Source organism: Notechis scutatus, chromosome 1, assembly GCF_049901735.1.
Source record: "Notechis scutatus isolate UNSWTSFEM ecotype Mainland chromosome 1, rNotScu1.2, whole genome shotgun sequence".
Lineage (NCBI taxonomy): Eukaryota > Metazoa > Chordata > Lepidosauria > Squamata > Elapidae > Notechis > Notechis scutatus.
In genome coordinates, this window is record NC_142009.1 from 86,583,108 (window position 1) to 86,609,831 (window position 26,724).

Consider the following 26,724-nt stretch of genomic DNA (forward strand, 5'->3'; position numbering starts at 1 on the left):
CGAAAAGGTTAGTCATCACTGATCTGAGTCATAAAAACAATTAGTGATATACTATCGAGAGAGTTACCTGGGTTTTTGTAGATGCTGACTACATCCTTGAAATAATGAGGTAAAAATCTTTCTAATAAAAGCAGCACATCCTCTAACTCTTCCAGAATACCCACAAGGAGGAAATTTTCATTCACATTCATTTTTGCTCTTTCGAGGGCCCATTCACCAGGTTCCCTAAAAAAAAGTTAACAATATTCTTCATACTGAACACGACACAACCTGCTAGGATGTAAATCACCACATATGAAACAACAGTAATTTTTAATTGTAACTATAAAAGTTTCAGAATCATATTTAGAATGTTTTTACCTCATAATTAAGATTTTGAGATGCTGATATATACTATAGGCAACTTTCCATAACATATGTACTCCAAAAGATTTGTATTACAGTTTAGCTCTGATCATTGGACTATTATTCTCATTAGCCACACTGGTGACAGTTGTAGTCTAAAACATTGGGACTGTATATTGGAGAAGGGTACCTACAGGGCCAGTATGACATCACTACACTCAGTCATTCAAAGTAACAAAGCCAAGTCAGCTATTTTGCTAAGTAAAATAAGTAATGAGTTCTCTGATATTTTGTTTCATCTAAGAACAATGCAATGAAAAGTTGAAGACAGTCAATCTTATAAGGCTTTTGAGTAAGGAAAGAAGTCAAACTTATTTCTATAAGTTATTTGTGCTTTTTCTAAAAAAAAAAGTACAGTACAGGTAGTCCTCAACTTACAATAGTTTGTTTAGTGACTGTTCAAAGTTACAATGGCACTTAAAAAAACCTAATGACCAGTTTTCATACTTACAACCATTACAGCACACCCATGGTCACATGATCACAATTCAGACACTTGGCAACAGACTCATATTTATGATGGTTGTAGTGTCTGGGGAAACTGAAGTCACTTAACAACAATTTTACTAATTTAATAACTACAGTGATTCATTTAACTATGGCAAGAAAGGTCTCAAAACAGGGCAAACTCACTTAGCAAATGTTTCAATTAGCAACAGAAATTTTGGGCTCAATTGTGATCATAAATCTAGGACTTCCTGTATACATTTTAAATCTAACTTGTTGTAGATTCCCTGATTATAAGAAGACAAAAGTTAGAAGAAAAGGTAAGACTATAAGAAGACACAAGCTAGAAGAAAAGGTAAGTTTGTAAATTACCTGCATTTTGGATGCTGTCCACAGAAATATGGAATAATATAAAATAACCTGGGATTGGAACATTCAGGATAGTTCTCTAGAATACATACGTTAATATCCTAAAAGGGTGGGAAAAAAGAGAATGAAATGGAAGAAACAAAAGAAACGTTAAGGTAAGTGGTTTGAATACAGCAAGCCAAACAAATTCTGCATACATATACACTAAAAGCATTTTCCATTTTTTGTTAAAAGAGGTTGGAACTCTCATACAGCTAAACTGTCTTGATTGAGAGAAGCTTCTGCATTGCACAGTTGCATATATATATATATATGTTTTCTTAAGTTTTCGTGGGTACTTACATGTATGGTATTCAGCTTTGTTCGGGTATTTTCCCACGTCATTATAGTTGTGCTTTTAAAGTTGTAGCAACATTTCGGCAGAATCTCATCTGCCATCATCAGGCTTCTGTATTGTGTTCATCTGTAGGTCAGACTTTCACAGCTGTTTCAGTTTTAAATTTGGGGCTAGCCTACTGCTGTGCCAGAATGGTTTTTTCTTAATCTTGATTGGTTGGGAGTCTTGGTTTGTGTTTATTGGTCTTGGAGATTGCTGTGTTCTGCTTGATTGGTGTTTCTAATATCTTCTGTCTGTTTTGTGGCTTTTTTTGTCTTGATTGGCTGGCAACATTGTGTTCCTGTATTGGAGGCTTTTAGTGCGGCTTGGCTCCGAGTAAATGGACGGCTATAATTTATTAGGAAGCTAGGTTTCATCTGGGTGCCTGGTTGGGGTGTGTTTGAGCTGGAGGTATCAGAGGGGATCTGTTTGTGCCCAGGTGTTTGCCTGGCTTGTGGTGTGGAGATTTTTTTGTTTGTGAGTGCAGGCTTCCAAATAATTGACAGTCTGGTGGAATCATCTCTTCTATTCATGCTTTCAGGTCTTTTTTCAATCTCTATGGCTTCTCTGATCATTCTGTGGCTGGGGTTTTCTATAGTGACCAGGGTTTTGGTGCCATTGAAGTCGATGCTATGACCTGTGGCTTTCGTGTGTTGGACTAGTGAGGAAGTGTGTTCCAGCTTTTTTACTGCATTTTTGTGTTCATCCAGGTGTGTACTTATTCTTCTATTGGTCTGTCCAATGTATGTGGCAGGGCATGATGCACAGGGGACTTCATATATGCCTTGGTTTTCCAGGTCAATTTTATCTTTGGGGTTTCTTAGGATGGCTGCTATTTTTCTGTCTGTTTTGAAGGCAGTCTTGATGTGATGCCTGTGTAGTATCTTACTGATTTTGTCTGTAGTACCTCTTATGTAGGGCAGGACAGCTGTTCCATAGGTCTGTTCACCAATCAAGCAGAACACAGCAAACTCCAAGACCAATAAACACAGACCAAGATTCCCAACCAATCAGGATTAAGAAAAAACCATTCTGGCACAGCAGTAGGCTAGCCCCAAATTTAAAACTGAAACGGCGGTGAAAGTCTGACTCACAGACGAACACAATACAGAAGCCTGATGATGGCAGATGAGATTCTGCCGAAACGTTGCTACAACTTTAAAAGCACAACTATAATTACGTGGGAAAATACCCGAACAAAGCTGAATACCATACATACATACATACATACATACATACATACATACATATGCATAAAAACAACCAAAGATCCCTCAATTCAACCCATTACAAATATTCTCCTTTAACAATAATATAAAGCATTTGGCGCAGTGTTTTCATGCATGATAAATCTTCAAGGGTACATTGCATGCTGAATAAATTTTGAGATATATTCCAATTATGAGATAGAGAAGTGAAAACTCTTCCACAGTAATGTCTGGAATATTATTCAATCAATGCATTTGAAATACTTTATATTCTAATGTTCCATTATACGGTTCTGAAAACATAAAGGTCAGGAATATCACTAAGCTAATGGTCCTTTGAATGTGCACTTAAAGCATACTATTTCACAGGGTTTTTATTTTGTTTTGGTTAAAGAATTAAAAGAGTATCATTCTATTGCATTTACAGCAATGTATTTTACCTTCTGTTTCCAGAAACATTATTTCAAAAGAATTCCTTGACTGCTGATGGGCAAATGACATCTTATCATTTTATCAATTCAAATGATAAATCTTCAACTGGCCTTTCTTAGCTAACAGTTTTTCCTTCTTTTTAATCTCAGTTTCAATTTTAAAATATCTGATGATGAATTTTTCTGATTTTTCTACAGCTATAGTTGTCCATTTCACCAAATCTATATATGATATATCATATTTAATGGTTTCTATACTGCCTCTCATGCATATCCTCTCAAACTTAATCTTTTCAAAAATTAATTTTGCCACAAAGTAAAACAACTTAGGTTATTTGAAAACTCTGATAAACATTGTTTGATAAGAAAAAAATAACAAATATTCTCAAAAATCTAAGACTTTTTTATAATGTTGCAACCATTCATTAAATAATCCCATTTTCTTCATAAATAATCACTAATAGAGTTGATAAAGGTATCAACTGATGGAAGTAACAGAAAGCCAAATGGAGAATATCAGGGAGATAAATTGATGTTCAAAACTAATCAGCGGTAAACTTTCTTTTTACATATATTTTTTATTAAGAGTTTTTAATAGAAAATTAAAACTAACAAGAACTAGTATAAAGAAAATAAAGGAAAAAAAGAAAAAAGAAATAACGAAAAGAAAAAAAGTACCTTCTGATTTTCGTAGCAGCAAATATTAGGTACAATTACAAAATTAACTTTTACTGTAAGGTTACCAAAAAAGCTGTCTTTTTTCTATTAACTATTTTTGCTAAATAGCAAAAACATAAAAAATAAGATCATTTTTTTCTATTCATGTAAAAAAGTCTAAAAGGGATTCAAGTCAGCAATAAACATAAATCTTTTCTCGAATCAAAGAAGACAGTTTGGGCATTTCTACAAGTTCCATCATCTTCACCTGTCATTATTCCATTGTGGGTAGAGTCTATCCACTTTTAAGCATTTAATAATCTCAATGCAGAGTTGATAACTTTTTTTTCCAAACATAGAGCTTTTTCCTGTATTACTTGCTGAAAAAAAAAGTTCATGCCTAATTACTTTAAAAAACCTTTAAAAAAAAAAGAGAGCAATAATTTTTAAACCTCTTCCATTCATGCAGAAAAAAATGTCTATTTACAAAATGGGCAAACTATCCAAATTTTAATAGCCTTTTATAAAAAGAATAAAGTAACCTGAATTTATACAACAGGTAAAGATCTAACACGCTCCAAACCACCTTATCATTCCTTTCCTCTGTAACAGTTTCTACTTTGAGAAAACTTTTCTCATTATTCTTTGACACTCTGCTACTTCCCTTTTATCTTCCTTTTTCAAATATTTTATACTGAAAAAAAACACCTTGTGTACGAAGTAAAAAAAAAACCTATTGGCATTAAAAATGTTAAGAATATATATATCCTTGATTGTAATCTATCTATGGCAAATGATGGAACAAAAATGTTTAAAATAGAATGCTATATGAACCTAGATGAACTGAACTACTAGAATGAAGCCATAACAATTAATTAGGTATAACAGTAATATTGCTATGTTCTTTAAATGACAATCAACAATTTTTAAAATATGAATTTCTTTGATGTTACATTTTAATCTGGAAATGCTCGTCAATCGCAGTATCTTGAAGTACTCCAGAATAACAGAATAATGGAGTTCGAAGGGACCTTGGATGTCTTCCAATCCAACTCCTTTTTCTTCCACTCTCTTTTTCAGGCTGTCCTTGACTTATAGCCATTCCTTTAGAGACCATTTGTACTTAAAACAGCACAGAAAAAAAGTGATTTATGACTGGTCTGTACATTTATAACCATGGCAGCATTCCCACAGATGGCAGCATTCTCACAGTCACATGATCAAAATTTGGGTGCTTGGCCACTGGCCTGCATTTACAATAGTTGCAGTGTTCTGGGGTCATGGAATCCACCATTTGCGATCTTTCCAGCTGGCTTCTCCCAAGAAAAGACAACAAGAGAAGTCAGATTCGCTTAACAATTGCAATGATTCTTTTAACAACCAAGGGAAACAAAATCAGGCTCAACACACTTAACTGCCTTGCTTAACAATTGAAATTCTGACTGCAATTGTGGTCGTAAGGTTACAACTTACAACCTGTAATGTTGTAACACTATTGTCAAAATGTAAGCAATGAGGAGATTCTTTTAAGATTTGGGGAAATAGAATTTTCAATGCTAAAGTGCTGGGATTAAAAAAGACTGTAACAGCCCTTATGCACAAGCCATAATAGCAAAAAAAACAAAAAACCCCTCCTACTATTATTGGTGAGGAGCTCAGGTTAAAAATATTTGTTATCAATGTCAGATTTACATTGTTCTTACTCCAGGAGCACAAGGCAACTTGCCTCCCTTCCTTTTAACCTTACAAAAAGAACCCTGTGAGGTAGGATGGGGTAAGAGACAGTGAACTGCCCCTACCTGTTGAGTTTCCATGGCCAAAGGAGGATTTGAACAGGGATCTCACCAATGTTTGTCCAACACCTTAAGCACTATACTACACAAGCTCCCATATAGTACATGCCAATCAATATAAGATGCATTAGAATACAGTATTGGTCCATTCTGTCAATCAGGATATTGACTATTTTTACAAACTAACATGTATCTCTCCCCCCCCACCAAATACTTTTAATTTAGTATGCAGCCAGCCACATTAACATTTTGAATTGGAAAATGTTTTGAGAAAAATACTGTGTAAGAATATCCTGTGACTAAGTCACCCATTCTGCCTTTCTCTTCTGTCACCAGCAATTTCATATTCTAGAGCATTCTGAAGCTTTTTAACGATGATGTGGAGCGATATCAAACATTTAAACTTCTTATAATAGTGTAGTTCAGAAGTGTATTTTTGAGAATAGTGTTTAATTGTGGCTTTGAATTATAATGATTACAACTACTTTAATCTATAGGTTCAAAAACAATTTGTGGCACGTTTCTCTTTAAGCAACTTAACAAAAGCTAAATCTGTCATTATTTGAGAAAAATATGTATTTAACATTTTCCTGTTTTCATCATTTTGTTTCATCATCACAACTATATTTTGCAGTTTTTCTCAAGAAAAAGCAAAAGAAAGTTGGAAACTCAACCAAAATTTCCTCAGTCTAATCGTCTAAAAGTTCTGTTCACTATTGTGAAAGAAGCTATAAACTTTCTGGTTCATTACACGGATGAAATGAGCCAACAAAGCGGATACTAAAGCAAGATTACTATATGCCCAGAGATGGAAAGATTCAACATTATCTACACTGAAGGAATGGTTGGTGAAGCTGATAGATTTTGCTGAAATAGATAAACTGATTAGATTAGAGTCAGTTTTTTATTAGAGAAAAGACATCTACATTTATTGGTGACTTGAAACCTCTTATGGACTTTTTATGTAAAAATGAAAAAAAAAAAGAGAGAAATTGTGACAGGAGAGATTATAGAAAGAAAAGTAGTATGTTGAAACTTTAGAGAGAGACAGGTTACAATAAACTTGTACTTATAACTGCAGTGACAAATATTGGGGAAGCCTCTTTTTTATATTTTTCATCTTTCTTTTCTTTTTTCCTTCAACTTTTTTTTTCATTTCTGCATTTTTTTGCTTCTTCGATTGATTTCTTTTTGAGTTTTTTCTTCCTTACTTTATATTTGTTTGCATTAATTTTTATCTTTGTGTTAAAAGCTTCAATCAAAATTATATCAAAACATGTATGAAGGGGCTGACAAGTTGTTATGTTAAAAATATGGAGTGAAGAAGGAAAGGGGCAAAATTTTCATTTATTAACTGTAGATGCTACTCTCAAGCACCAATTTTATCTCAAGTTTTAATCATATAGAATCAAGTGAATAAGGTATTAGTGATTGAGACAACTAGTAACAAGCAATGTCAGTTACATCAGTAATAATTTTCCTTTAAACTAAGACCAGAAATAAGTCCAAATAATGAGAATGAGCTGCCTATCAGTTTAATGAACTGATTATTTCAGTTATTTACTCCAAAGGACATATTATAGGATTATGCAAGACTTTCGAAAGAGATGCTTTGCAATGCACAAGACTCAAGGCATATCAAGTTACTAAAACAACTGCAACTTTCACTAGTAAGTTTTACTATTAAGAAAGCAGAGCCAGTTCCAAACAGCTGCAAAAAGCTGGAAAGACGCAACAGTTTGAAAAGTGCTTAATATACTGTATGCAGCTTCAAATTAAAAAGAAGCTATTTCAAATAATTTGCACACACATTTCAATTTATACACTAAAATATATATAAGTGAATAAAAATAATTCTGTATTCACGACTCTGAAGTGTATATTATCAAGGATTCAGAAGATTACAAACTCTTTTGGATCTCAGCATTCGTGTTATGTTTGGACATATTTCCTAAAATGTATATATGTTTCTTTTCTGAAATGGCTATTTAGATTTTGAATACGAAACATGTTTGAAACATTCTTGACTCTACTCTTTCTACAATCGCACACACTCTAAACCAGGGGTCGCCAACCTTTTGGACCTCGGGGACCACCAAACTCATAATTTTAAATCCCAGGAACCACTAACCGGTTCTGTGGGCGTGGCCTAATTTGTGGGTGTGGCTTGGTGGTCATGTGACTGGCTGGGCATGGCTTGTATGTACATATTATAAATATTTATATAAATATTGAATTTTTTATAAAAAAGAGCAACTTTTACCCAAAATCAGGCAAACAGGCAGGCAGATTGAGTTGCTCACAGAATCACAGATTCATTCAGAGATCTATCTATCTGCCATCGGCTAGTTCAGTTTGTCACATAAAATTTGCTAGCAAGCAAACTCATAAAATTAACTCACAACACACCATGTATGTAAATATTGAATTTTATATTTTTTTTAAAAAAGAGCAATTTTTACCCAAAATCAGGCAAAGCAGGCACGCAGATTGAGTTGCTCACAGATTCATTCAGTGATCTATCTATCTGCCATCGGCTAGCTCAGTCTGTCACATAAAATTTGCTTGCCGTGTGTCTGCACTGAATAATAGAAACTTCAGTCCTAAGGGAGGTTCGGCTGTGCTTAAAAGCAGAGCCGACGATCTAAAGACTAGCTAGAAAGCAAGAAATCTAACCATTTCCTGCTTCCTAGCTAATCTAAATCTCCCGGCACAGAACAGCTGATGGTTGGAAAAACAGCAATTTAGCAGGTAAGTTTGCCAGGCAAGGAGTGAGTGGTTCCCACAGGCCATGTGGGCGGTGCAGTCTTCTGTTTCTGCACAGCCTGGATTAATTGCTTTGAGGGGGATGCTCTGGGGCTGAGATTTTTCTGTGGCCCACCAAAATTTTCTCGCCGGTTGGCGACCACTGCTCTAAACCATCCTGCACCGTTTAAATCTCCTGTCCAGCATTTCTATATTATATATCAGTGGTGGGATTCAAAAACTTTTACTACCAGTTCTGTGGGCATGGCTTGGTGGGCGTGGCCATGTGACTGGGTGGGCATGGCTTTTTTTTGCAGCCCCCACCCATTTTGGGGAGCTTCCTAGGCACAGAGGAGCCTCTGGGGGGCGTTTTTGCTCCCCTAAGGCTCCTCCGGGGCTCTGGAAGAAAAGGAACAGAGCATGGGAGGGGCATGCAGCACTCCTCCAAGCTCCGTTTTGGGAGCTTCCTAGCCTCAGAGGAGCCTCTGGGGGGCGTTTTTGCTCCCCTAAGGCTCCTCTGGGGCTCTGGAAGAAAAGGAACAGAGCATGGGAGGGACATGCAGCACTCCTCCAAGCTCCGTTTGGGAGCTTCCTAGCCTCAGAGGAGCCTCTGGGGGCGTTTTTGCTCCCCTAAGGCTCCTCTGAGGCTCTGGAAGGCAAAAAATGGAGGGGGGCCTGAGGTCCTCCCTCCATTTTTGCCTTCCTGGGCCTCAGCAAGGGAATCCCGGCACAGCTGATCTATGCACAGCTGATTGTTGGGAGGGAAAAAAAGAAATATCTTAGACGACCGTCAGGTGGGCGGGGTGAGCGAGCATCAGGTGGAGGGCGACTGGATCGGGGGCATGGCCAGCCAGAACTTACTACTGGTTCAGCGACCCATGCCAAATTCTTGCTACCGGTTCACCCGATCCGGTGCGAACCGGCTGAATACCACCACTGCAGTGCTGGCTTGTAATGGTATATGGGAATGACCTTGGGAGACAGAAGAAAAAGTAGGCAATGTTCAGCTGAGACCTCAGAAGAAATGAGGAAATGGCAAATATCTCAGAAGGAACCCTCCCTAGTTTCTTGGTTTATAAGGGTGAGGGAGGGAGATGAGGTTTCAGACTTGAAAGATTGTGTTAAAGTAATAATTAAAGACAGAATTAGTACTCCTGGGTGTGCTTCTCGTCTGGACTATCTCGCAAGGTTCACACTTACATTCCCATGTCTTCCCTTGTTTTTAATTTACTCCCCTTAATCTAGTAGTGATATTCACAACAGAGGGAAGGAGAGGGAAGACTGAAGGCAGGGCAAAGTAATGTTGTCCTGTTTGTCCTGATGAAGACTGCAGTGACTGCTGCCATATTCCTTCTGCCACTACAAAGACACTGCCATCAGTACTGCTAGTTCCCTCAACATTATCAATGTCTGCTTGCCAATTTACTTCACAAACAATTTGAAGAAGTGACACATTTGCACTGCAGTTGCTGAAAAAGCATAATGTTAAATGTCAGTGCTCAGCAAGTTTATGCTAAAACCACCCTGGTGACAAATGTTTACTATAAATGAAGTACAAATGGTCCAGAGTCTCAATAATCATCATAGCAACCCCACAAGTATTTCCTTGCCCTTCTTACCCAGGAGTAACTAGATCACCCCGTGTCACTCAAATTAAGAACAAAAAATGAGCATGCTTCTACTGCCACACAATATAGACCTTAAATAAAGTTTTTACCTATGGCTCAGATTTAGTTTTCATCTTCTCCCAGTATCTCCTCTGTCACTTTATCCTCCAGAGATCCCCTATAAATTAGAGGGTCCATTAGGGTCCACATGCAAAGTATGTTACACGTGTTTGAGCCAGTCCAAGGCCACTATTGCCCTCTCATTCCAAGCAGTGATCACAGAATAGAGTCTCAGAGACAATCACAAGTTCCCTCTAAAATCCACCTGGATCCATCAGGCACCAGAGGAAGACTGAACAAGCAGGGCCTTCCACCCTGCAGCAAGGAGCAATCATGGTAGACTCCAAATAACATAGAGCTGGGGCAGGTTATTAGCTGTATCAATGGCCCTGAACTCCTGAGCTGACTATGACTCTGTGCCTAAGGAAGGCAGATTAAAGTCCTTCAACAGTTTAAACCAGGGGGACTTCCACCATTAACCCAACTATAGCATTGAGCAGCACAGGAACGGAGGCTGCTGCATAGCAGCAGAGGTTGGTACAGTAGACGCAATCCCCAACTGATGCTTCACACCCAATCTCACAAGCAAAGTCTCCTGCCAACTATCTGCTAGCCAGTACCTTTGACAATCTCGAGCCTCCTCTCCTCACCTCTATCACAGGATCACAGTGTACTGAAATCCTGGATGGGCCCATTTCAGAGAAGAGAACTCACACACATTCTGAATAAGGAGCTACAGGGTTGACCTTGGATAAACTATGCAGAGACCATTAAGACAATAGCTGCTAGAGAATGCTTTGAGCCCATAGCAAAGAGAAAGTATTAGAAAATGACTCACAAGAGGCACCCTGGGATATAAAAAGGAGAGAAAGGAAAATGCAGCCTGACTTGAAGATTCAGTAATTACTGGCAGTCCTTGACTTACATTTACAACAGTTTATTTAGTCACCATTCAAAGTTACAATGGCACTGAAAAAAAAGTGACTTATGACCATTTTTCACACTTACAACTATTGGCAACATCCCCTTAATCACGTGATCAAAATTTACATGCTTGGCAACTGACTCATAGTTATGACCGTTGCTGTGTCCCGGGGTCATGTGATCACCTTTTGCAACCCAAGCAAAGTCAATGGGAAAGCCAGGTTCACTTAATAACCATGTTACTAACTTAACAACTGCAGTGATTCACTTAACAACTATGACAAGAAAAGTTGTAAAGGACCAAGAAATGGAACATGACACCAGTACAAGACATTGGAACTGCATTATCTAAGAATGGTCCACCTCCCAAGTCCCACCATATTTCCCTTTATACATTGTCATCCATGATATTCCTGGCTGCCTGATTCTCCTCCTAAACTCTCCTCACCCCAGCCATCTCTCCCCTGGTCCAAGGTCCCATCTACATAATTGCCCTAAGGTGCTTTTTCAAGAGGCAACTGGACTTTATTTTTCTTTGAAGACGTTTTGCTTCTAATCCAAGAAGCTTCTTCAGCTCTTCAGAGTCCAGTTGCCTCCTGACAAAGCACCTTTGGGACAACTATGGCCTGTTTGACCGAGAATCTCTGTAGATATCTCTGTACACAATCCTCACTTTCTCCCAAAATATTAATGGACTGGGCAACCAGGTGCTTCCCTAGCATCCTACTTTCTAAGAATTTTGTCCCATGTATAAAGGCCAAATGTCAGGAAGGGGAGCTTAGGCCATAGAAAAGAATTGTTTTGTTGCATGCAAAGTCCAATCCCTATGAAAGATTTATAAGCTTACTCTTTAAACAATGAAATCAAGATCAGGCTACCCTTGCATCAAGACACAAATTAAGACATTAAGTTATTTCTTCAAATTTCAATTTCTAAATTTTAGAAGAATTTGATTGTTGGTTATGAATGCAAGAAAATAGCTAAAAGGAACCATATGGTAAGCAGATGTGATGCAAACCAATTCAATTGAAGCCAGACTCCTTAAGCCAGGGCAATTCCTCCGCGGATCCTGTTGGAAGAGGGTCTGCCAATGACAGCGCATCATGCCAGATTGTGTGGGTGTCTTGTGAAAGGGCAAGAGTCCACTGGGGACTGCAATGAAGCCAACAGCAGTATTTCAAGGTCACTACTAGATTGATAGAATGAAAAACTGCTGTTTTTAGCATAAAGTCCTATAAACAACCACAATTCCATTCTACAATCAGGGAAAATGATTAAATTTAAAAAAAACCCTTCACATTAGAAGGAATGTGTTTAAACACATTAGTGTTTAAGCTATGTGGAAGCTATGTGGACTTCAACACCCAGAATTCTCCAGTGAGCATGCCAGCTGGAGAATTCTGGGAGTTTAAGTCCATATATCTTAAAGTTGCAAGGTTGACAAATACTGTATTAGGGAAAGAGGAAAAATTACAGAGAATTCGAAGTACAGTACTTAAAACCCAGTTCCAGAGTTCTGGAGAATGCACACATGTGCACTTGTACGTACATACACACACATACACACACACACAGAGTCACATAATTGCATTTTGGCCTCATCTTTATCTATGGTTATGTGACGCAATGTAAACTATACAGGGATAGGATAGGTTAAAATACAAATATGCCAACTTTGGACAAAGCACATATGTTTGGGTTCTATTATATAAAATACCTTGAACATATTAGGTTTGCAAAGATTAGAGTGGGTATTGTCCAACCCACTGCCTACAGCCGTGATGGTGAACCTATGGCACGCATGCCACAGGTGGCATGCAGAGTCATTTGTGCCAGCATGCGAGCTGCAGGCAAACTTGCATGTGCCCGCCTCACAGCTGATTTTCGGCCGATTTGAGGCCTTTTTCAGCCTCCCAAAGGCTTGAGGAAGGCTTCTTGCAGATTTTGGCCTCATCTTTATGGCCTTTTGCAATGTTCTATGGTTATGTGATGCAATTTACAATGGTTTTTTAAACCATTTTCTGGTAAATGGCTCAGCAAAAAATACCCATGGGAATATATTGGTTTGTTTGATGTCTGTGGTATTTGCTTCATGATTGACACAAAAAATGTAGAACCAAGTCCAGTCACATGGGTGCCCTGATTCATGATCTTGACTTAAGTTCTGAGCTCCAGGAGTTATAGGAAAGATTCCTACTGCATCACCCTCTCCTTCCTAGAGCAAATTCATGTCTTAAGATCACAATATATGAGAAACGTTTTAGCTAGGATTTAATTATAAAAGTATTTCCAGAATATTGTAAAGATAAATACAATTACATGAATGTCAGAACCAGATGTAGCTGAAGTCTTTCCATTTAAATTTGACTAGCAATGAGTGAACATGACTAGCAATCATGATCATGAATAGTAGTTCAAAGGAAAATGTAGCTAAAATTTAGTTTTGTTTCATATCTCTTACATTTTATGAATATTATCGTAACTCCCAGGGGCTATTAAGGAAGTACAGCAGTCACATTAGTATATGAAAGTCTGGGAAATATTTGCTCTGAATGGAGTCAGAGCCTTGACCATATTTCCTAGTGATTTAATATAGTTACAGCAGCTAGTTCGATCACTGGATGAGCTTCCCAAACCAGAAAAGAAATTTGGAATAATAAATTTCACTGTTTTTAAGGAGCACTAGTATAAGTTTCTATACATCATAATAGTCAAGGCTGAGGACATTTCTAAAAGGCAGGTATTTTTAAACAACCCCCTCCCTCTATTTATCATTCTTTTAATTTTTCTCAAATTTGGCAACTACTCTTGGCTAACAATTTGTTGCTAAAATTATCTTATGGAAATCACATTATTTACATTCTATTAAAATGTCTCCATTATATTTCCATTCACAGTAGTGAATATTATTATTACAGACTGAACTTTAGGTAAGCAACGCATAAATTCCAATTAAGAATTTTTGTGGTAATTTGCTTATTGTGTCGAATTCTCAGGTTCCAGAAAGACCTACTTGCAAATTCTTCATGTAGTCTAACGGATCTAATCTGCTTAACCCAAAAGCTTGACTGTCATTTTACTACTATGAATTCTATATAAATACTTCCAGAAAGCACTCCTACTCCATAGAAACCACAATCTCTATTCCAACTGGCAGTCAATTTCCATGGTTCTTATTTCCTTTATGAAATCATGGACAGAAAAAAATTGGGCAATGTATTTGTATTTGTATGCAAGTCTACATAGAAAGTATGTAATGTGTTTTTCTCATAATGTCTAATTTTTCAGTTTGGCCAATATTTTATGTATTTAATTCTAACTGATTAATCCAGCCTGCTAGAATTTTTCATAATCTTCATGTAAGCACTGACCAACAGTTTTTTAGAAGTTGACCATATATTTACCATAGCAGCTGTTTTATTGCAGAGGCAGATGTTTCAGGAATGCTAGCAACATATATTTTTAAAAAATCATCTCTCTTCGATTTCCAGAGAGAGCTCTGGAATAGTATTTTAGCATAAATTCTGCTTAACAACCCATCAACACTGAAATTTATTCTGAAGATGGACATTTTCATGTTTCTAGTTCAGTGATCAGCCTTTTTCTAGGACAATTGAATACGGTATTATAAAACCTATTTTTTTTATCTATTTGATTGAAATGAGGTTTAAATGAAGGATTACAACCTCAATGTAATCCAATGTGCTTGAAACATTATTGGCACTATGCCCACTCTATGCCCTTTTGAGCCCTACAGAGGAGCCTGTGGAAGAGCCTCAGAAGGCATGCTATGTTGTGTGAAAGTCTACGGTTGGAGAAAGAAATTATGGAAAGGCAACAAAGATGCAAGCAGACTGTATGTAAGGATAGGTTAAAATACAAATATGCCAACTTTGGACAAAGCACAGATGTTTGGGTTCTATTACATAAAATACCTTGAACATATTAGGTTTGCATAGATTAGAGTAGTGTTGTCCAACCCGCTGCCTACAGGTTGCAGGCAGCTCCAAAAGATCATAAATGTTTAACATTATGTGCTTTGTATACATTAACAATATTATACAGAATTTTAAATGTCACCCAAACATCTGATTCTGCTTCAGACATCTAGCATCCATCTTACCTTTAAATGACACAAATAAAGAGATTTGCAACCTTACAGAGGCATCACACATATAGCTTTACCCACACTTTTATTAATTGCTTATTGCTAAATGTGTTAAGAAAATTAAGGATTAATTGAATTGGTGAGTTCTTGACTTAACTGCCGGAAGAAAACCAAGCTCCTTTTTTCACAAGACTACTCTTAATCCCTGTGATGAGACAGGAATACCTGGAAAATTTCTGATAACATGGTTCCATGCTGGTTTAATTAGAATATAAATGAACATATGACTATCTTCACTAGTCTAAGAAAGAATGAGCAATCTACAGATTCTATGCTGCAATTACCTCCCATCATCTCGTTCAGACAATTCCAAGTCTGCACCAATTATTTTTAAGACATAATTTTCACTAGTGTTAAGGATATAATAAGTGCCGTGAAGGAGGACACTGTAATTACAATCTTAAATCCCCCCCCCCCCAAAAAAAAAACCTACATGATGAAATCCTGCCCTTTTCAGCAACAGTACAATGTTACTAGGGTAGAATAGTTTTTTTGGCAGAATTTAGGAGGCTAATTGTGGTCCTGGACCCAAATGTTTACTATTTTGGGAACAAAAGAATTGTTTTTCTACTACAGGGATGTCAAACTTGATTTCATTGAGGGCCGCATCAGGATTGTATTTGACTTCAGGGGGCTGGGGTGGGCATAGCCAGCTCAACATCACTCGTGTCGGGGGCTCCTGTGGTAGCCTGAGCGCTCTGCCAGAGAAAACAGGCTCCTGAGCTCCATTTTCAGCTGTGATACCCTCCTGCAACCTTCTGCCAGCAAAAACGGAGCTCGGAAGGGTTGCATGCAGCCCTCCCGGGATCCATTTCACTGGCAGAGGCACCATAGGCTAGTCCTTCACTGTTTCCAGGGTGGTCCATGGGCCAGATCTAAGCAACCCCCAGGCCGGATCTGGCCCCGGCCACCTTGAGTTTTACACCCTGGCAGATGAGATTCTGCTGAAACGTTGCTACAACTTTAAAAGCACCACTAATAATGACGTGAAAATACCCGAACAAAGCTGAAGGCCATACATGTAAGTACCGCAAAACTTAAGAATAAAATATATATATATATATATATATATATATATATATATATATATATATATGTATGTATGTATGTATGTATGTATGTATATGTATATGTATATGTATATGTATATGTATATGTATATGTATATATTCATATTCATAAGTTTTAACGGGTATTTATATGCAGCTTTGTTTGGGTATTTTCCCACGTCATTATATTTGTGATTTTAAAGTTGTAGCAACGTTTTGGCAGAACCTCAACTGCAATCATCAGGCTTCTGTATTGTGTTTGTCTGTGAGTCAGACTTTCACAGCTGTTTCTGTTTTAAATTTGGTGCTAGCCTACGCTGTGCCAGAATGGTTTTTTCTTCAACCTGATTGGTTGGGAGTCTTGGTCTGTGTTTATTGGTGTTGGAGTTTGCTGTGTTCTGCTTGATTGGTGTTTCTAATATCTTCTGTCTGTTTTGTGGCTTTTTTTGTCTTGATTGACTGGCAACATTGTGTTTCCTGCATTGGAGGCTTTTAGTGCAGCTTGGCTCCGAGTAAACGGACGGCTACCATTTATTAGGAAGCTAGGTTTCATCTGGGTGCCTGGTTGGGGTGTGTTTGGGCTAGAGGTATCAGGGGGAGTCTGTTTGTGCCCAGGTGTTTGCCTGGCTTGTGGTGTGGAGATAAACACAGACCAAGACTCCCAACCAATCAGGATGAAGAAAAAACCATTCTGGCACAGCGTAGGCTAGCACTAAATTTAAAACTGAAACAGCTGTGAAAGTCTGACTCACAGACGAACACAATACACAAGCCTGATGATGGCAGATGAGGTTCTGCCAAAACGTTGCTACAACTTTAAAAGCACAACTAGCTAGACCAAAACTTATGAGAAGCTGGAAGTTAAAAGAGCAGGAATACTATGTGACCTCAAATTCCTACGCAGCTGCAGAGACAACAATACAACACCAACCTGCTTCAAATTAACATTTCATCACAGCATAGCAGCTACCAAACACATCCTGAAAAGAACTGAAGTGGCTCTACTCAGGAACGAGCTCCACAGAAAGAGATTCCAACTTGACCAGCTAAACAAAGACCCCCTAACCCTACAACTGGAATTGAGCAACAAAATCCACCCTCTACTTTGGGACAAGACAAAACAACTTACAACTTGGAGAGCTGAAACTGAAACCACTTACAAAAATGACAAACTCCTGAAGAAACTAAAGAAATTAGAACATGACAAGAAAGTCCCCAACAACTCACAACAACACCTGATACAATTAGTATACAATGTTTCCAACAGAGAACTCACAAAAACAGAAACAGATGTCCTAACCAAAGGATTCAATTATGCTATAGCACCCAAAAAAATCCCCACAGAATCCATCATATGCAGAGTGGAATCCAGCCTAACTAAATTAAATACAGATGAAGCTGATAGAATAAGACACCAAGTCACTAACATCCTATGCACAAGCAAACCACCCAAAAGCAACTTACACAAAGAGGAACTAAAAGCCCTGCAAGCCCCAAGGAACGACAGCAGCATAATCATACTTCCAGCAGATAAAGGTAATGCCACAGTAGTAATGGACAGAAAAGACTACAAAACAAAACTGACAGACCTACTCCAAGACTCCACATACAAACCCATAAACACTGACCCAACCACATATCTGGAAAAAATAACCAAGAAGAAAATTATAACCAGCCACATGAGCAAAGAGATCCAACAGACGATCATCCCAAGAGAAAAATCTTCCAGATGCCCCAAACTATACGGCCTCCCAAAAATACACAAAGAAGGCATACCTCTCAGACCCAGAGTCAGCTCCAGAGGAGCACCACTACAAAACCTAGCCAAATACCTAGCAAAGCAGCTACAGCCCCATGCTGAAGCAGCAGCATCACATGTACAAAACTCATACCACATCTTGGAAATGATCAAAGATCTACACGTGGAACAAAAAGATCTGCTTGTAAGTTTCGACGTGGTTTCACTATTCACTCAAGTCCCGATAAAAGAAACCCTAGAAATCATCAAAAATAAATACCAACCACCCAAACACCTCATGGAACTCGCAGAACACTGCTTAACCAACACATATTTCATATACAAAGGACAAAGATACAAGCAAATTGAAGGAGCCCCTATGGGATCACCACTGTCACCCGTCATTGCAAACCTGTTCATGGAAGAATTCGAATCCAGAGCCCTAGTCAATGCCACCCACAAACCCAAACTATGGCTAAGATACATCGATGACACATTTGTTATTTGGCCCCATGGAAAAGAAAACCTAAACAATTTCCTAACACACCTAAACAGCACACACCCCAAAATCAAATTCACCATGGAAACAGAAACAAACAAACAACTACCATTCCTAGATGTACTAATCTACAAAAAAACAGATGGCACACTAGGACACACCATATACCAGAAGAAAACACACACCAACCGCTACCTCAAGGCCCAATCCCACCACCACCCAGCACAGATAAACTAATTGCCAGAACCAAACGCCTGGCAGACAAGACACACATAAAGACTGAACTATGCACCCTGGCTAAAGTACTGACAGCCAACGTCTTCCACAAAAGCAAAATCACAGGCCTGATCCACAAAAGAGACATAATGGAGACCTAAAAGATGAACAGACCTATGGAACAGCTGTCCTGCCCTACATAAAAGGTACTACAGACAAAATCAGTAAGATACTACACAGGCATCACATCAAGACTGCCTTCAAAGCAGACAGAAAAATAGCAGCCATCCTAAGAAACCCCAAAGATAAAATTGACCTGGAAAACCAAGGCATATATGAAGTCCCCTGTGCATCATGCCCTGCCACATACATTGGACAGACCAATAGAAGAATAAGTACCCGCCTGGATGAACACAAAAATGCAGTAAAAAAGCTGGAACACACTTCCTCACTAGTCCAACACACGAAAGCCACAGGTCATAGCATTGACTTCAATGGCACCAAAACCCTGGTCACTATAGAAAACCCCAGCCACAGAATGATCAGAGAAGCCATAGAGTTTGAAAAAAGACCTGAAAGCATGAATAGAAGAGATGATTCCACCAGACTGTCAATTATTTGGAAGCCTGCACTCACAAACAAAAAAATCTCCACACCACAAGCCAGGCAAACACCTGGGCACAAACACCCTGATACCTCCAGCTCAAACACACCCCAACCAGGCACCCAGATGAAACCTAGCTTCCTAATAAATTATAGCCGTCCATTTACTCGGAGCCAAAAGCCTCCAATACAGGAACACAATGTTGCCAGCCAATCAAGACAAAAAAAGCCACAAAACAGACAGAAGATATTAGAAACACCAATCAAGCAGAACACAGCAAACTCCAAGACCAATAAACACAGACCAAGACTCCCAACCAATCAGGATGAAGAAAAAACCATTCTAACACAGCAGTAGGCTAGCACCAAATTTAAAACAGAAATGGCTGTGAAAGTCTGACTCACAGATGAACACAATACACAAGCCTGATAATGGCAGATGAGATTCTGCCGAAACGTCGCTACAACTTTAAAAGCACAACTATAATGATGTGGGAAAATACCCGAACAAAGCTGAATACGATATATAGATACCCGCGAAAACTTAAGAAAAAAAAAAACCACACACACACACACACACACATATATACACATATATACACATATATACATACAGATACATACATATGTGTGTGTGTGATGCTTTATTGTGATATTATTTATATCTGTATGATACATATTTATAATATTTATAGTCTTCCTATACTCATGTTACACTTATTTTATTTTTTCCTGAAGTGTGATTTTTCCCTAGACTACGTGGCTATTTCATGGCTGAGCAGAAACGTATTTTCAGGTTTTCTACTCTAAATATATCATTTTGTGAGTATCACTGGTTCTACATTAACAGTTTGAGAAATTTATGCTGTAACTGCTGTTTTTCACAAGTAGTTCACAGTATGATCAATAATAACATTGTGGGGATTTTTTCCCAGTGATGCAGGAAGCCTGTTAGTATGTTGAACTTGTAGATAAATATTCTCTCTCATATGGGTTAAATGTGAATCTGGGTCACCAAAACTAAAACCATACTTTCTATGTAAGCCATGCACAAGTATTTGATTTTCTAAATTAATAACAAAAGTGTAGGTTAAAACTGCTAAAACAAACAAATAAAATTTATAGCTTCTAGCAATGGGAGATAAAGACTGGAACTAGATCTTAGGTAGTGTGGATGAATTATTATTATTCAGTTATCTTTTCGTAAGAACTCAAAAATTTTAAGTTACATTTAAATATACAATATATAGTATTGTAACTGAAAGAAATAATTGAGAACAATTGGAAGAAGGAAAATTGCTAAATAAATGGAACATAGTATTCCTCATATTCTAAGCAATTTTGAAATACTGCTTTGTACATTCTGATATTTGTGACTGAGCAGAATCCATAAAGTACAATATTTCATTCTTATTCCAGTGCTTCTAGGAAACACCGAACAAAACAAAAAACATCCAGGCACATTTCCTTTCCCTTCCACCCAGAATTCTGAACATTCTAGTAACAGCCTTATTTTTCTCAGCTGTTATGACTGATTATGAGCCATCAAGTCAGGGTCAACTCTTAGCAAGCACATAGATACATTTTCTCCAGATTGATCTGTTCCCAACCTGGTCTTCAGGTCTTCTAATGATATAACCATCACCATTGTAATTGAGCTGTTCTGAGGGTCATCCTCTTTTATCTTGCTTAGCAATTGCTCCTCCAGGGAGATAAGTCACCACACAATATGACGAAAGATTGATAATCTGAGTTTACTCATTTGTACCTCAAGTGAGAATTCTGAGCTGTTTTGTTTAGTAATCATTTATTTTTAGGCCTTCCATGGTATTCCTAGGAGTCTTCTCTAACGCCAAAAAAGTGTAATACTTTTTCTATCCTGCTCCTTCAAAGTCAAACTTTCACTTCAATAGGTTGTCACAGGAAAAACCATTGACTTCACATTTCGATCTTTGTAGGTACAGATACATCAGGGCATCTGAATATCTTTTCAAAGGCCTTCATGGCTATTCTCCTCTCTCAAGTATTTCTCAACTAGTGGTTCTTCTACTGTTGACAGTTGATCCTGAAAGGTAGAAGCTATCTACCACCTCAATATCTTCTCTGTTAAATTGAAGCCTGCTTTTTATATATGTTGTCATTAGTTGGTCTTCTTTATATTTAATTTAGTCCCATTTTTCCCTAAGCTTGCTCCTTGACTTCCATTACTAGAGCTCATAGAACTTTTGCGTATTCCACCACCAGAGTTGTGTCATCAGCATAAAGCAGGCCACTGTTTTTATCCCTCCCATTCTGAAACCATGCTGATCTTCTTCCAACCCAGCCTCCCTTAATCTATATTCAGCATACAGGTTGAGTAAGTAAGGGGAAAGCCTACAACCTGATTCCATTCCTTTGTCAACCTGTTTTGCCACATTCTGTCTGGCCTGTGGCCTCCTGACCTGTGCATGGGTTTTGAATGAGGATGAGATGTTACAGGATTTTCTAGAATTTCAGAATCATTTGATCATACATGACAAATGTGTATCCATGGCATGTGTATCCACGTGCTTTCAGAATAATTAAAACCTTTGGAAAGGAATTAGCTATTTTTGTAAAGCACATTCCTTTTTTTTTCAGTTAGACTGACAAAATTAATATTGAACTAAATTCTTGATTTGGCATTTGCAGCTATTGGAAATAAAAAAAAAAAACCATTGTGTTGAAAGAAAACTGCTGGAAAAACAGTTGAAGCCTTTTTTTAATGGCCACTGGACATCGGTTGAAAATTGTTTATATTCTTAATGTCCTGAGTACTGTCCAGAATGACTTTAAGGGTTCCTATATGTCAGTGTTTCTCAACCTCAGCAACTTTAAGATGTGTGGACTGCAATTCTCAAAATATCCCAGCATGTCTGGCTGGAGAATTCGTGGAGTTCAAGGCCACAGCTTAAAGTCGCTGAAGTTGAGAAATACGGCTTTAGCAATCTGGCACCTTGAAAAGGTATGGACTTCAAGTTCCAGGATTCTCCACCAGCAAGCAACCAGCAAGCAGGCTAGAAAATTCTGGGAGCTGAAGTCCACACATCTTAAAACAGCTGGGATGTGATATAAGCCTTACCTCAGCTTTAAACCTACTTAGCTGATCTTTCTTCCTGCATCTATGGCTGGAGGGAGAATGAAGGTGGGGGGGCGGGGGGGAGAAGATTGCAGTTTAACTTTTCTCAAAACTAATTAATGTAGAATGGTTTTGTGAACATAATGCAGCATAGTGCACTTTAGGCCAAATCTGACTTTGGAAAATGGATTTGATGGATTTGAATTAAGTCCTGATGAAAACACTTAAAACAAGTTTATCCAATATTTTGCACAAACTTCTGTTATTTCTGGAAGTGATTCAAAGCCAGAAACAATTTACTTAGATTCCAAATGGTCAGTAGAATTTTCCACAAATATTTCTGAGATTTCAGAAGCCAAACCCTTGTATTTATAGGCACTAGTGTATTATATTCGGCAATATAGTCAAGCCTGAAATGTTTATCGTTGGTTTCTTCTAGAGTAAAAGTACGGGGCATTATATATGAGATGGTTAAAAAAAAAACTTAAAACACAGCTGTCAGTTTTAATTTCCTATGTTATAAATTAAGCATAAAGAAACAGCCACTAAGGATTTAATCTCATTTACTAAATTTAAATAATTTGAGTTTAAACCCTCTCTGAAAGATCCTTCTAACAGATATTCTTTTGCAGCATTTTGAAATAGTTTGGGAGTTTTGTGGGATGTCTATGGAGATTCTCAGTCATCCAGGTCACAGTTGTCCTTTAAAAAAAAAAAAAAAGCACCTTTGGGAGCTTTGTGGGAATTTCCCAAGATAAAGTACCATCACCAGCAAAAAAACCAGGAACCCCTGTTATAACACATCAAGCATCTGAACAAAAGCCTCTCTCAATCATCTAAAAAACAGAAGTTATATACAGAAACGGAGCTATTTTTCATCCAACTGAAACAGAAGCAACATTTACTGAACCTCGGAAATGTTTTCAAAGATAATTTCTTGTGGAGATGCAGATAGGGCATACTTAACAACCATTCTTTCAGTGACTGTTCGAAGTCTGAATGAGGTGCTGAATGTTTCCTAGTATGATTTGATTGCTCATAGCAATAGCAATAAATATAGCGCTTTATAGTGCTTTACAGCCCTCTCAAAGTGGTTTACAGAGTCAGCCTCTTGCCCCCAACAATTTGGGTCCACATTTTACCCACCTCAGAAGGATGGAAGGCTGAGTCAACCTTGAGCCTGGTGGGATTCAATCTGCCAAATTGCAGTAGGAGTAGCTTGCAGTACTGCACTCTAACCACTGTTCCACCGAGGCTCTATTTTTGTACCCTATGACTATTATTGAGTCTTGTGATTCTTGATGAATGTATCTTTTCTTTTATGTACACTGAGAGCATTTGCACCAAGACAAATTCCTTGTCTATTCAATCACACTTGGCTAATAAAGAATTCTATTCTATTCTATTCTGTTCTGTTCTATTCTATTCTATTCTGTAACAATGAATGTTAGCTATGACAGGTCCCCAAAGTTATGACTCTTGCAGTGTCCCTATATGGTCACATTATCAAAATTTTGCTGCTTGGCAACCTGCTTACACTAAAGAACACAGGGGTGCTTCAACTCCTCTCTCATCTATCCTGCTCTCTCTGCCTTTCTGGCTGCCCTTGTTCTACTTGCCCTGCCAGTCCTACCATCCTCAGCTGACTTTCATAGTCTTCTTCTTCCCAGTATGACAGTAAGTGCTTTGGACAACCTGCAGTCCAACTGGGAATGGCTTGGATTGAGGTGAGTCCTCACATAATGATCGGTGGGATTCAGTTAACAACTGAAATGGAAATTGTCAGGACTGCTGTTGTTAAGTGATACAGTCATGTGATATTGCAATTTACAGCTGCATTGCTTAATGATGGAATTTCTTGTCTAAGTTACTGTTCAATATGCTCAATTGTTGAATAGGTTTCTGCAAAGAGAAGTGTAATGTAAATGTAATTTACATCAGTTTTGAACTATAAAATAGTTGGCACCATACTTTAAGAAGTTAAAAGAAATCAGAATAACTAAACTAAGTGTCAAGAGTCAGTGATTATCATTGGAGGAGATTCTCATAAACTGCTGGGATACTGCGAAGCTGAACTGTCTAATAGGTCCCTTCCCACCATTGCAATGGACTCCTTTAAACCCCATTAGGTAGCAATTTATCTATGACAAGGGACCACATACTGTTCCTGCTGTAACCAACCAAAGCAAAAGTTAAATAATGTCAACAGCCTGCTGGGACCAATATAATATGTTACAGACCACTGTTGCTATAAGCTGTTCTTGACATGGTGGGTTCTGCATGTAGAAGTTACCTCAGTAGGTAATAGTACCTTATCTCTGGTGGACCTCAACATTAACACTGTCACCTCAAATAAGGCAGAGTTAATTTTTTCTCAATTACTTTTCAAGAGCCGTATGAAAGATATAAAAGACTTCTGAACTAGTTAGCTGCTCAGAAAATGAAACTACTCTTATTCCCTAGGTAGTGATCGATGTTTGTGTTGGGAGAAATTTGGTGAAGAATTGTAATATCTCTATTTGCTCCTTTCACCCAACTAAGTCTACGTAGAACATGCCAAATTAATTCTATTATCCAAGATCAAATCATCAGAGTTTATGCTTTTTTCATTTTCATCAGTTATACAAAGATACCACCACAACTTTAAAACTTCTTAATAAAGTAATAAATTTGAGGCAGCAACATTTGGAATAACTTACTAAGTATCTCTCCTCTTGCCTCATATTTGGAGTACGGATCATGTGGTTCTGCTCCCCTCTCCAGTCTCCAAAACGGCGAAAAAAATAGTTAGATAAAAATCGATTGATAGGATCTCTAATAATATTGATGTATACTGGTTGGTCTCCTCCAAATCTGGCAAACAAAAATAAAGAAAAATCAGAAAACTGCAAACAGAACTTTTTAAAATTCAAAGGGTGTCAGAAGAGAACATATACGAGTAGAAAATAGAAGTAAAGTAACCATTGGCAAGAGATAAAATGTTTTTAAGTTTGAAGATAACTAAATCAGAAATTTAAATAGGCACATCAAAAAGAATGTAATAACTATTTCAGTGTATTTTTATATTGAATTTAATGTAGAATAACTTATCTTACCAGGTAGAAGACAGTTTACTGTAATATTAATTTAATTCAATAGGATACTCTATCCTATTTTATAAAGTATAGTATACTATTGTTGCCAACAGAATCAGATACAAGACTGCAGATAAAAACAGCATAATTTTATCAAATGCCTTGTTTTCTTCTTACTTTTCCATGTCTCAGGGAGATTAATATGTATATTTTATTTTAAGGATTAATTGAGAGGAAAGCCCTGAACTGTTTTTGGGAAAATGTTTTATTTATCTGAATTAAAAAGGCTAACATATATCAGGATAAAATATAACAAATCTTAATAAAATGTCAGGCTAAAATTGAAAATCCAGATGTGAAATTTCCTGCAGTACACAATAATAAATAATAAATCAATTTCAAATTCAGTGTAACATTCCAAGTCTATGATCCTAAACACAATTATTTGTGAGGGTACTCTGTTGGACAATTATATCATCACCATGGCTAGCTATATTATTTTCACATATAAAAGCATACAAAGGGTGGAAAGAATTCAAGACAAATATGTAATACAAACTTTTTAAAAATGTTTGAGCATAAATCTGTCACGAGGGAGTTGGAGACCTTAGCTCTAACATAGTTATCCTATTTAGATGTTATCCTATTTAGATGAGAGCTAAGATCTTCAATTTCACTAGTGATTATAAATCCTTAAGTAATGTACAAATTCTATGTTAAGATCATTTTAATGATTAATTTCAAAATACGTTCTAATAAATTGGATTATTATTTTCAGATCCAAATAAAAACAAGATTAAAATGAGTATTGATATATATAATTTAGCTGGAAAAAATATACATAATTTATTTGGAAGAATGTCAATGGAAACCAAGAGGATTTAGATACAATTATTCTAACACGTAGCCTTATTGCAGTGTAAATGTTTTAAATTTAATAAAAAGATACCTGATGTTAAATTTTAATACATTTTTCATGAAATTTAGGCATTCTACACATTTTTAGTTTTTGCACCATGTCATCAGTGTAAATGCAATACTAGGAATTAATGAATATAAATTTATTTTTAATAGAAACCAGAATTAATTTAAGACTGACATTTTAGTTATTCCTCAGAGTGCTCTGTGTTTCTTCCAAACTTTAGTCCTGTGATACTTGTACAGATAATTTCCCAGTAGCAAAACTTGAAATACTATAAAATGTATTTATATACTGGTAATTATTTGTTTTAGAACAGGAACTAAATCCTCCATTCAA

General features: G+C 37.3%; 1 protein-coding gene across 1 annotated transcript in view; it reads right to left on the reverse strand.

Moving 5' to 3' along the window:
* The window catches only part of UST (uronyl 2-sulfotransferase), a 123,707-nt gene that overhangs the window by 20,089 nt on the left and 76,894 nt on the right, over positions 1 to 26,724 (reverse strand). Inside the window, exons 5-7 of the mRNA XM_026666030.2 lie at positions 25,092 to 25,245; positions 1,225 to 1,322; positions 68 to 225 (exon numbers count right to left, since the gene is read on the reverse strand). Coding sequence (XP_026521815.1) covers positions 68 to 225; positions 1,225 to 1,322; positions 25,092 to 25,245 — 410 coding nt within the window. The remainder of the gene's footprint in view (positions 1 to 67; positions 226 to 1,224; positions 1,323 to 25,091; positions 25,246 to 26,724) is intronic.